The sequence below is a fragment of the Pseudomyrmex gracilis genome, unplaced genomic scaffold, assembly GCF_002006095.1.
Source record: "Pseudomyrmex gracilis isolate BER0280 unplaced genomic scaffold, ASM200609v1 scaffold_188, whole genome shotgun sequence".
Classification (NCBI taxonomy): Eukaryota; Metazoa; Arthropoda; class Insecta; order Hymenoptera; family Formicidae; genus Pseudomyrmex; species Pseudomyrmex gracilis.
The window spans coordinates 121,075-133,211 of record NW_018020772.1 but is presented as its reverse complement, the minus strand read 5'-3'; the positions used below and the strand labels follow the sequence as shown (position 1 = coordinate 133,211).

Genomic DNA, 12,137 nt, shown 5'->3' with positions numbered 1-12,137 from the left:
CCGGTTTAAATCTCTGCTGAACGTCTAATATTTCACAGATGACCGGCCCAGTGGTCTCGCGGCCTGAGTGCAGGGGCTGCGAACCCCCGGAGGTCCCGAGTTCGAATCCGCTCACCACCTAAGGATTTTTTCCGGGCCGGTCCCCTTCAACCGAGGTTTTCGTTTGATCGGCGAACTAAATCGGGTCTCCAAAAATTAATTCGGATGTAATTCCGAATTTATTTCCCTCCCACAAGGCGATCACAAGTCACAACAACTTGAGCACGAGCCCGACACAGATAGAGGTACGCCTACTGTGAAAGACGGCCGTGTATCGCGTGGTAGTAGGAACAAAAAGAACTGCACAAATTGACTTCGAAAAAAAGAAAAATTACTTGATCTTCGACATAAATGTGTCTAATAGCCTAATAGAGCTACACAGGCACGTTAAATACCCAATAAAAAAAAAAAAAAAAAAATTAGTAATTACATTTATTTTGAATAACAATTGCATTATAATATACAAAGTAATAGAAAAAAAAAAAAAAAAAAAAAATATTTCACAGATATTACAAATAGTTTCTGAAGTTAAATTTATATATATAAAAAATGTTTGTTTTTTTTTTATCTCCGATATACGAAAGAAAACTTTTCCTAAAAATTGAAACAATCTTTTCTTGTTCTATTTATTTTCAATTTGTTATTACATTCTTTTCTAAAGATATATTTATAGCGTAAGAAAAATAAATAGTTGGCAAATGAATTCGTAATGCTCTTTAAAGATTAAAAAAAAAATTCAGAAAATAAATAAATTTCTAGTTTATAAATACCAAAAACAACAATACCGAACTGTAACATTTTTTTTTTTTGTCTTGCAACTCGTCTTTTAAAAATGCCCAAACGCGTCCGCTCTTTCCTCCAACGAGATGAGAAACAGGACGGAATTACAGGTTCGAATCTTTTATACACTACATGTTCTATCGTATATTCTAATCGTAAGATTATATATTTAAAATATGTAAAAATGAGAAAAAAAAAAAGAAAAATAATATGTATAAGTTTTATACATATCATGTATATTTATACATATATATATATATATATATATATGTGTGTATACCCAATTGTATAACTTTCGGCACGACGACAGAGCGACGCTCACTATCTTCTTTGTGAACATTTGCCCCCGCGAGACGATTATGTATTTGTACATTTCTAACAATTATATATATGTACATAAATTGTTGGAAATATACAAATTATATATATATTAGTTTCCAATGATTAACATTAGTTTCATTAAATTTGTACAAAACATTATTTTCTTGGTTTTGATTTTAAATAAACATGTCACTTTTGTTGTTGTAAAAGTTTTGAAATACTCCAAAAAAAAAAAATTTACAAATTTCTATCTCAAATCAAGACTCGATAGAAATTATTGCATAATAATTTCTTTCTTCATTTTACATTTGTTGTTGATTTAATTGGTTGTTTTCTTAGTGCTTCCTTCGTTTGTCACGATCGTCCCTACGTTGTTCGCGCTCGTCTTTACGTTTCGTCGTTGTCGTGGCTGAACTACTGGCGCGTTTAGCTTGTTTCAAGAACTGATCCAGACCGAAGGGATCTTCTTCGTCTTTTTCAAACTGTACCGGTCCTGATCGAGTAGCCGATCGGTCGGTTCCACTGAATTCTTTGTCGGGAACGAATCTGGCAACGAGACACGCAAACGTGAAAGTTCTAAATGCATAAATACGCAACACAATGAAAAAATATCAAGACTTCTAACCTATTTGTCTTGATCAATTTTTCCAAGTCCTCTCCGTAAGAGTCCTTGTCGATATTTTTGCTAGGACGATATATGTGCGAAGCGATAGAATTGCTATCTTTCCACGGTTTGTCATAAATATTATATTCCTCGTCATTTCCGTAACCACTGTCCATTCCTTTGCTGGTGTTGAAGAGACGCTGATCAAACTGCGCTTCTCCCGAGTTAGGAATGCTTTTTGCGGGCAAACCAAGAGCGATTTGTTCGCTAATATCACGCTCGCGTTCACGTTGCAAACGCGAACGCTTGTCAGGAGCAGCACGAGCCAAATTACGTTCGCGAGCACGATCCTTGTGACGCTCTTGTCTGATCTGGTCCCTCTCGCGTGTTTCCTCAGCCTTATCTGATGCCGCGGCGGATTTCAAACCGGCACGCTCTTCTCGGGCCTTCTGCGCGAGTTGTCTCAAGTGATCCTCTTTCTTCTCTTTTTCTTTAGCCGCTAGTTTCTTTTCAAGCTGCGCGCGCATCTCGACGGCTTCGCGAGCTTTTCTGTCAGCAATATAAAGAGCCTCAGCTAGTTTGGCGAAGTTTTCGTTTATATGGACCTGCTGCAGACCCCGACCGTCTGCGGCTAGACGTTTGTCCAGCGGAATTGTGTAACCCTGAAATCAAAATCGTTTAATCATCGAAAGAAACAACAAAAACGTGCATAGTTTTCCTGGTAAAAAGTTTAAGATGGGGGTCTTTTCATTGCGTATCAAGATACAATATTTATATAACATATAAAATGTTCTCAAGTTTTGCAAGTCACCTTTGCATTTTTCCAATTACTTATACACGGTGGAATTTTCCATTCCTTTTGCTCCTTCACCGTAACTTTTCTAGTTGGTGAATGCATAACAGGCGCTGGCGGAGACGGAGGTCCACGTGGAATCTTTTTATTAATTCTGCGAAAATCTTTGCATTAACATCTCAGATAATTGTGCATGTTCTTTATTGTAGTCTCGCATAGTGATCTTTCTGCATATACTTAAACTTTGGTGGTTCCAAAGGATCCACTTGCGCTTCCACCATTCTGATAACTCTTTGCTTTGCGCCCGAATTGAACGATTGTCCTTGCTGCGACGGTGTGTAACGTATATACTGTGCCGGAGCTTGCTTCTCGGCACATCTCACTGGCATGGCAGCTGCAATCTTTGACCGTGTTATTTTCTCTAATGCTTTTTTCGTCTTATCAGTGAGCTCGTCAATTTCTTCATCAAGCGGACGTTGCAACGAGGGATCGTCTTCATTTGTAATTTCTGATGGTAACAAATCGCTCAGCTTGCTGTATACAATCTGTGATAAAAATTTTAAATTATAAGCAAAAAGACTAACACACGGTAGTGTGAAATTACGGGATATCTCATGTAAGCGCTCTAGAATTAAAGTTTCACGTATAGAAAAGTTAATATTTTTACCTTATCTTTACCATGACCTTGTCTAGCTATAAGATCATATTTTACTTTTCCCTGAGCATCAAGTTGTACTGCTAAGGCATTGCTTGTACTTTCCTTGCCTTTCATTCCCATGCCCAGTGGATACTGTGCAACATGGATCTCCGGAAAAGCACCTCCATCTCCAAAATCCTGAATGTAACGTAAATGCACATTGTAAACTTACAAATGTTATATCATTTGACAATCGACAATTTCATAAAATACACATAAAATTATGTTAATTGTTTGTTTTGTCTATACAGGGCCAGTTACTTACTTCTGGGTTGCGTGGCACCCATCCTCGCCGTTGTCCATAAGGTGGAGCGGTTACAACAGCTTTTACCAAAGCTGAAACTGGCCTTTGTCGTAATTTCTGTTCACGTGCCTCATCTTCTCTATCCCACACCACTTGAGTAGGAGCAGGCAACAAACTATAAAATCACAAATAAAATTGCTAAATAAGCGCGTTTAGGTTAGGAAGTAACTTTATGACAACGATCTTTAGATATATTTGAACATTTCAATGATACTAAAAATAACAGACATTAATAAAATATGTTAATAAAGTGATTCTACACTCTTATGTGTAAAAGTAATAATTTCCTATACAAAAATAATAACTTTCTTACTTTGTTAAAGACATTTCTGATTGCACACATACGATGGTTGGGCCCAATGTAGACAGTAGCGCAATTTTCCTCCCCGCTACCGATTTTGTGAAGCCAACGCGCATGCGCGAAGTTGGCTAGTTTAAGGTCGATCTACATTTTGATGCAGACGCAGTTGAAAGTCTCACACAATTGGCTTCTCTCTGATAATATATTTCTAGATAAAGAAGACGTTGATTGGCTTACGCGAAAAGTTGTCGTGTATAAAGTTCTGTGTGCAGTAGCCAATAAGCCAGTGACAAGCGACTGACGTGTAGGTCTGTATCTTATTGCGTACATCATGATGTGCAATTAGTGTCGAGAACGGACACGCGGCAACACCGGCAGCCACATCGACATCTGTGTGGCAGTTGCAATTGGCGATCAGTTTTGCGTAAATGAGTAGTGGATGTAGTGAGTCGGCGTGGAGAAGTTTTTGTAAAAACTTTCTTTCTTGTCATTACAGAAAAAAGGGGATAAAATTTTGATACAATGGTTTTGTTTACAATAATTGCTAGATTGTCAGATGGTCTGCCGTTGGCGGCCACTATGCAGGATAATGAGCAGGTTAGAAATGTGTTATGATGAAATGTCATCTAGACCTCATCTTATTGGACCTATACTTTGGTTTTTGCTATTAAGTTTCATTACAGAAGCTAATTAGTTGCATAAAGTTTATGGGAATTTGGCTTTATTTGTGGCGATGGTTTTATATTTATTTATAAAAAATTATATATATATATATATGTAAAATCTGCCATACTTTACTTTTTTAATTACTTGTTACACACTTATAAGATATATGTATATAAAATGTTTACTTTCTTGCAGGATGGTAGAAACATTGTAGAATATCAGAATCAAGCAAAGATGCTCTTTAGAAAACTAGGTCCACAGTCCCCACCAAGATGTACTCTTGAAACTGGGCCATATCTTTTTCAGTAAGTGAACAAGATTTGTATATATATATATGTATCACTGGTTTTGATGATCTGATCTTTATATATTTCATTTATTTGTAGTTATTTAATTGAAAATGAAGTGTGTTGTCTGGTCTTATGTGAAAGAAATTATAGTACACGTATAGCGTACAATTATTTAGAAGATATAGCACAGGAATTTCATTCCCAATATGGCAAACGTGTAAATACAGTAACCAGGCCTTACAGTTTTATTGAATTTGGTATGATACAAATGATAATATAATCCGTTATCACAAGTGTTATGTGTCTAATTTATTTGTTTGTTTCTTTAGACACATATATTCAAAAGGCCAAGAAAACATACTCAGATAGTAGGTCTCGTAGAAATTTGAACGCTTTAAATAGTCAGTTACAAGATGTGCAAAGGATTATGGTACAGAATATTGATAATGTTTTACAAAGGGGTACTGTACTCTCAGGTAAGACTCTACATATATATAGGTTATTTATAGAAGATTATAAACATTTGTATGTACACACACACACACACACACACACATACGTATACACATGCATATTTATGTTGATAATTTATGTTTCACAGAGTTGGACACAAAAACACAAAATCTGTCTATGTTATCACAGAAATATAAAAAAGATGCAAGACATTTGAACAGCAAATCGATGTATATAAAAGCTGTTGCCATTCTTGTTGTAATTTTGGTCCTCCTGTTATATTTCTTTATTTAGTTAAATTATACCACACAGAGAAAAATTCATTAATATTAAAGATATTCCATTTGTGCAAGGACAGACTAAATTTCGTCAACATCATAATATAAGTTATAATTTTAATCTCCATTTAAATTTATAAAAAGAGAAAATCTAAAGGAAAGTAAAATTTACACACACAAAATTAGCAGAAACAAGCACATTGATTGTACTTGCATCAAAGAGTCTACAAAACTTTATAAAAGTACAATTTATGTAATCACAAAATTGAAATCCGATGTTGTTAAATTGTTTTGCAACATCCAAATGATAAAAAAAGTCAAATGTTTTCTATTATGATGTTAAAAAAATTTACAGTTTTTTTTATCTTATTACATTTATGCTTTTATACTGTTTTAATATTCTAAATGCAATGTGCGATTGTTTTTAATAATATATTGTGGCAGATATTATGAGTGTGTAATACATTTATTTTCCTACTTTGATAGGATGATATATTGTATTATATCTACATTATATTATTGACTTTGATATCCAAATGAGAGATAAAGATGTTACGCATTTTTATCATTTAAGATTAATATAAAGTATTTTACTCATTCCCTCTCCTCTCTCTTTCCTCTCTCCTACAATTTCTTACACATTTGTATAGTTTTAGGTCCCCCTATAAAATCTTGTATGTAAAACCTCGGTATACATATATATATATATATATATACATATATAAGAAAATATATTTATTATCAATTTGTGTGTTAATTATATTTTTGGGTGTTTTTTGCGGGTATCTGTATTAAGGAAAAAAAGGAATAAAAAAACGTGATGTCACGAATGCATTTACAAATATCCACATTGTAGCAGTAGCAATATACGTGCATATAAGCTAAGTCTAAAGGTAAAATAAAAACAGCTATTTTTTCGGAGTCAAACACAAATAGAGAAAAAAACTTTGTTTTTTTGTAGATAAATATGTATATATTTCAAATTTAATTTTGTATCTTAATGATTGTAAAGTGAAAAATCAATATTAGATATTTACAATTATATTTCTATACATTACAAAAGTATATTTCTATGGTACAAAAAATTTTATACAATTTACATTTTGACTAGTTCATCATAACTCGGTATATTAAGTTCCGACGACGATGGTGTTTCCTTTTTAATAGTGGGTTTCTCATCATCAGATTCCGAAAGATCGTTAAAGAAATAATTTATTGATTTAGTTTCTTTCTTATTATTTCGGATATTTTCTTTTCTTTTTGTTTCAATATTTGCTTTGAAATCTTTGCACTCTGTATCGCAGATTTCTTCATCTAAAATATGATAAGAGAGTATGTATATTTATAATAAAACGAACACTATACCCCATGTTGTAACAATAATGCGAAACTTACCGCTGTCTATGATCTCGTACATATTCACATGATCTTTCATAATAACGTGCAATGTTGGAAATTCCACTATAATCTTGTCTTCTAGATTTTCCCTCAATGTGAGTTCAAGATCTAATTCATAAAACCTAAGTGAGCAATTAAATTAGCAAGAGTATATAGTTCCGTATATGTTGATTTCAAAATTAAATAATAATAATAAGGCAATTTGCTTACTTAAGCTTAGCATTTTTAACTTTTTCAGCTTTTAAGAGAACCTTGATAACACTCAATCCGGCTGCTCTATAAAATTGTAATTTCTCAGCTAATTTTAATTTTAAATCTAGTTCCTCTATGTCAGTATCTTCTGAAGAGATTGGGTTTAGAATCTGTTCTAAAATTGTTACCAATCTTGTGGTGTCTAGTGCTCTGTAATAATCAGTACAGAATTGTATACATGTAGCATTATTAAAAACAACAACCAACACGATTTAAAAATCCATTACGTTCTCATACATACTTTTCGGTAATGCATTTTATATTTTCCGCTTGTGGAAATATCCACTCCAATCGCCAGAACAATTCATTTGTTTTCCAATTGAGATACGTAGTATTTTCTCTATGCCTAGTGAACATGTATGGCATAAATAATAGTAATACTTTTCTCTGAGCTGCACCTTTCTTCAGTTTATATAAGTGCTAGAGAAAGAACATTTACAAAACTACGTTGCATTTTCATACGCTTAATATATATGTGGCGCGGTTTATGTATAAAAAAAAAAAAAAATACTTTACCACTGGAACAAGTTTGTCTCTTATCTTCATATCTGCATATGTTTTTTTCTTATTAAGTAATCTATTGACCTCTTCGAGAAAACGATAATCTAGACGAGATAGACCGCAAGTAGACATTAAAAAAATCACAACAAAATAAATATTATTTAATTTAACCTCACTGAAGAATTATTGTTGATTCGCAACCTAATTTATGTATATTTTATTTACAAATAAGAAATTATATCTCACCATTTAGTAAATCCAAATCGGTAAATTCGTTCAAAGGAACGTATTTGACTTTATTTCGGATTCCATTACATTCTAATTCTTTTTTGTGAATATCGACGCACGTGAGAGAGCACGTTTTAACCTCACATTTTGGACAAGTATACTTGGCTTCCGCACCGCACACTTCGCAAAATTTCAATCTGCGAACAAATACGCGTGAACATTCTTGCTTTCCGTGGAAGGTTTAATTGATTATCAACAAATGTTGATCAGAAATGTATACATCACGTGTATCTACTTACTTAAACGTTCCTTTGACTTCTGCCATCTCGCTATTATATTCTGTTGCCTCGTCCATGTGGTCCATGTGCTTATATATCAGACAGACACTTTATTCTCTCGTTAATTCTTGTAATTAACTTAATTGTACTTAATTAACTTAATTGTAATTATAATTCTTTTGTATATACAACTACACAGTACAACAGATTTTGCTTCCAACAGAGCTCAGTAGTACGTTGATACATTCGAGTTTATGCGCTTGGTAAAAGTGCGTCTCACACGAGTTTCACTTTGCCGGTAAATACGGAAAATTTATAATGCACGTAACGTGAACTATAGATTTTCAGCACCGAGCAATGAATTTTTCAACACAGCCTCTTGACACTCATCAAAATATATATATTTATTGACTTATTTGCTCAACTATGGCAGATTTTTAAGTAATACAACACGTACAAATAACTCAAAACGAGAGAAAAATTATTTTTTATAACGAATACAGTAAGATTATTAAATTTTATATCATTTATACATAGATATATTCGTCGAAAAAATAACTTTTTTATTTATCTCTCTCTTCTCTCTTTTTCCATGATCTTAATATAGATTAATATATATNTTAATATATATAGATATATAACGATTTGTATAATCTTTTTCTTTTTTACTGTAAAAAAATATATATCAATTACCATTTGTCTTGTAAGTATGCAAGCAATGTGGTACATATATTTATAATTTACATTTGATTTCTATGTAAAAGTTTATTATAATTACACTACAATATATATATATTAAGAATAAAATCGGATAACAAAGATACACACACACACATTCGCAAACACGCGCATACACTCTATTCGCAATCAAACGTATCGTTTAACACGATTATTGACTCCCGTACATATTTTTTTCGCGTGAAGTTAAAGGAAAAAAATAATTAATTAGTTTACAACACTAACATAATATATATGATACATCGATTTGATGTATGTAACGATTTCATAGTTTCATCATATTGGTAACGATCACGAGACTTCTAAAATTATCATCTTTTAGATCCTCATCTCGCTTATCTCGTATCGCAAATTAAATCACATGCAAGTACGGGAGAAACTAATTTATTGCGACAACGCTTTACACTGCTTGCAATTTTCCATACGTTCGTTGAATTCTTCTATCTGCAACGTCATCTCGAAAAATTTGTACTTATCGTGTATATTTCTTGTAGCGGTGCGTAGTATGTTCTGCGGGCTCGTCCCGGGTTCTGCAAATGATAATCGATTACTTGATCGATAATTGACACCGATAATTAAGAATATTTTTAATTATATATTTTTTGTGTTTTCACATAACAGTTTTTTTTTTTTTTTTTTTTTTTTTTTCACAGAATTTTCAAATCGATTACAGTTATTTCAAGTTCGAACGGTAATTCAGTTGCATAATATATCGAAATGTATAAATAAGTAGCAATATATAAATATAGGCTCTTGTGGGTCATATTTTTAGATGAGCTTACTTATAGCTAGATGCGCCGACAAAGCAGTTTTGTCGAGCGAAAGCGCCCAGATTCTCAAGTTGTGCACCTTCACAACTCCATCTATTTGCATAAACGTATTTTCTACTTGAGAGTATTCGAAACCCTTGGGTATACCTTCCATCAGAACGTTAACCACGTCTTTAATAATCGCCACCGTAGTCAAAATAACTAGTATAGAGAAGAGGAACGTGCATATTGGATCCACTAAGTTCCAACTCGGCTGAAATGCAGATAATGTATTAATAAAAACGCGTTTTAAAACTTTTCAAACACGTCTATTATGTTTTAAGTAATGAATTACGCACAACAGAACAGAATAATTTTTTTCTCTCTAAATATATATATATATATATATATATATATATATATATTTTATTATATATATTTCGCGTTATATATATATATATATATATAACGAAACAATGTGTGAAGTAGAACGAATTTAAAAAAGAGAGATACCTTAAAGTAAATGACCAACGCGGCGATAAAGACTCCTAGACTTTGTATCAGGTCACCCACAACGTGAATGAAAGCAGCGCGCACGTTGATATTTCTCTTATTGTGATGCTCCCCTTTGGCATCATCATCGAGCGAATTTTCCACGTCATTGTTTTCACCGTGGTCGTGAACATGTCCGCCGTGGCTGTGACCATGTTGGTGCAAGGACAAACCCATTCTGCAATGTCAAATTTGTTCGTTGCTATTTCTCAAAAAACAAAAGAAAAATCTATCTATATTTTGAAGCTATTAAAACTCGATATATACATTTAAATTTTATACACGCAGATATATTTATCCGTTGTGTGTTTTCAAGCGAATATTTTGTAAACTCAAGACGCTTAATTAAGCGCCTATAAATCATGTGTCTCTGATTAAAAACATTTATTAAAGCCACACGACTCGGACCGATATCATCATCTGCGATTGCTCAATAAGAGAATCCAATTGACATTCGATATATATATACATATATATACGTGTTATGCACATCATATTCTCTCGATTGTGATCGGAACATTGCGGACAAACGTGCGTTGGCACGGTATTACGCGAGTTAATATTATTATGCGTGAATTGTTTCGAGCGGAGCCGCGCAGAGAGTATTAAATAAATATTATCGTTAATGGTATCACTAACACTAGATTTACCGCAACACCAACTGCAGACGTGATAAGCATCACCGTGGCATCCAGCACAAAATCCTTGTGAACGATTCTTTCGATCGCGAGATAGAATAGGATGCCGGTGACCACCCAAATTAATAAAACAGATGTTAACGCTCCGATAACCTAAAATAACGTGTAATTTTTTTTTTATCGCATATTATCAGTTTTGCAATAATAAAATATCTAATATATTTTATTACTTGAGATAATAGCATGTATCACATTGTTGCAAAGTGCGTTGCTGATTTTTTGTGTCTGAATTAATTTTAATTTTGTTATTAATGCTTTTTGTTTTTTAATCAACTTTTACGGCGTTAATTAATATTTTCATGTATATTGAAGTAACACGTACCTCCGCGCGATACCAACCAAACGGCATCTTTCTCGTTGCCGGTCTACCCGCAACCCAGATGGAGAAGAGCGAAATCATGAACGACGCGAAATCGGTTAACAAATGCGCCGCATCGGTTGCAATCGCCAAGCTGTTCGATAACACGCCACCTGAAAGAAGAAACAAAATAAATAAAGAGAAACTTGGATGCTTGTTTCATGTTCGTTTTCGTGCAAATAAAAAACGTCCATGAGGTTTACTTTTTTTGTCGCACTGATAAAGAGACATAAATAATAATTTGTTTTTTATTACCGACAATTTCTGCTATCATGAAAACGACACAGAGAGCACTGGCGATTAGCAATTTTTTTCGGGCTTTCTTGTCGATTTCCTCGTTTCTCTCTCTGTGACAGTGATCTTCCTGCAGCACTAAAAATAAAAACACAATGTAGCGAGTTTACGTATTTGAAAAATACGCAATTATTCGAACAATTGTAGAAACTGTTCTTATTTCGCTGCGACCGTGACTGAAATAATTTCTTTTGTTTTCTCTTTATTTTTAATCAAACGCGTCCAACAAGAGAATATATTATATTGTTGAGAATAAGAATAAGCTACATAAAAATTGTTTGTTTTCGCTGAGTTTCAAACGGTGACATATATGTGCGATTAATTAAATTCTAGCGCGACATTCGGTCGCGAATTCGATACTCTTCGCGCCTCGATATCGCATGTTGTGTCTTTTCGATGTTTGTTATGACGATTCTTTTTATGCTCATTACTTTTCTACGAAATTTAACACTTGTATTAGTAATTATATCGCATTGTAACGATATTGATTTCTTTTTTTATAAGAATTTATTTTAGGTTTTTATCTTTTCCTATATATATATATATATATATATATATATATATA

The 12,137-nt window shown here is 33.2% G+C and overlaps 4 protein-coding genes across 4 annotated transcripts; 1 reads left to right on the top strand and 3 right to left on the bottom strand.

Moving 5' to 3' along the window:
* Window positions 1-1,427: 1,427 nt before the first annotated feature.
* LOC109858096 (puff-specific protein Bx42) lies at window positions 1,428-3,915 on the bottom strand. Its single transcript, XM_020435006.1, has 7 exons — window positions 3,852-3,915; window positions 3,500-3,653; window positions 3,205-3,372; window positions 2,775-3,082; window positions 2,556-2,691; window positions 1,766-2,406; window positions 1,428-1,686 (listed from the first exon to the last, which is right to left on the bottom strand). The coding sequence occupies exons 1-7, from the start codon at window positions 3,863-3,865 to the stop codon at window positions 1,476-1,478; spliced, it is 1,632 nt and encodes a 543-aa protein (XP_020290595.1). The 5' UTR covers window positions 3,866-3,915; the 3' UTR covers window positions 1,428-1,475.
* A 239-nt stretch (window positions 3,916-4,154) lies between these two features.
* Window positions 4,155-5,881, top strand: LOC109858097 (vesicle-trafficking protein SEC22b). The gene is made up of 5 exons (XM_020435007.1): window positions 4,155-4,436; window positions 4,701-4,810; window positions 4,892-5,052; window positions 5,125-5,271; window positions 5,397-5,881. The coding sequence occupies exons 1-5, from the start codon at window positions 4,362-4,364 to the stop codon at window positions 5,540-5,542; spliced, it is 639 nt and encodes a 212-aa protein (XP_020290596.1). The 5' UTR covers window positions 4,155-4,361; the 3' UTR covers window positions 5,543-5,881.
* A 690-nt stretch (window positions 5,882-6,571) lies between these two features.
* LOC109858103 (box C/D snoRNA protein 1) lies at window positions 6,572-8,617 on the bottom strand. The gene is made up of 7 exons (XM_020435018.1): window positions 8,205-8,617; window positions 7,924-8,102; window positions 7,693-7,781; window positions 7,418-7,596; window positions 7,135-7,326; window positions 6,922-7,046; window positions 6,572-6,840 (listed from the first exon to the last, which is right to left on the bottom strand). Exons 1-7 carry the CDS (start codon window positions 8,267-8,269, stop codon window positions 6,623-6,625), a joined length of 1,047 nt encoding a protein of 348 aa, XP_020290607.1. The 5' UTR covers window positions 8,270-8,617; the 3' UTR covers window positions 6,572-6,622.
* Window positions 8,618-8,858: 241 nt separating this feature from the next.
* Window positions 8,859-11,674, bottom strand: LOC109858106 (zinc transporter 2). The gene is made up of 6 exons (XM_020435024.1): window positions 11,534-11,674; window positions 11,243-11,391; window positions 10,862-11,013; window positions 10,184-10,400; window positions 9,704-9,944; window positions 8,859-9,451 (listed from the first exon to the last, which is right to left on the bottom strand). The coding sequence occupies exons 1-6, from the start codon at window positions 11,550-11,552 to the stop codon at window positions 9,306-9,308; spliced, it is 924 nt and encodes a 307-aa protein (XP_020290613.1). The 5' UTR covers window positions 11,553-11,674; the 3' UTR covers window positions 8,859-9,305.
* Between the last annotated feature and the right edge of the window lie 463 nt (window positions 11,675-12,137).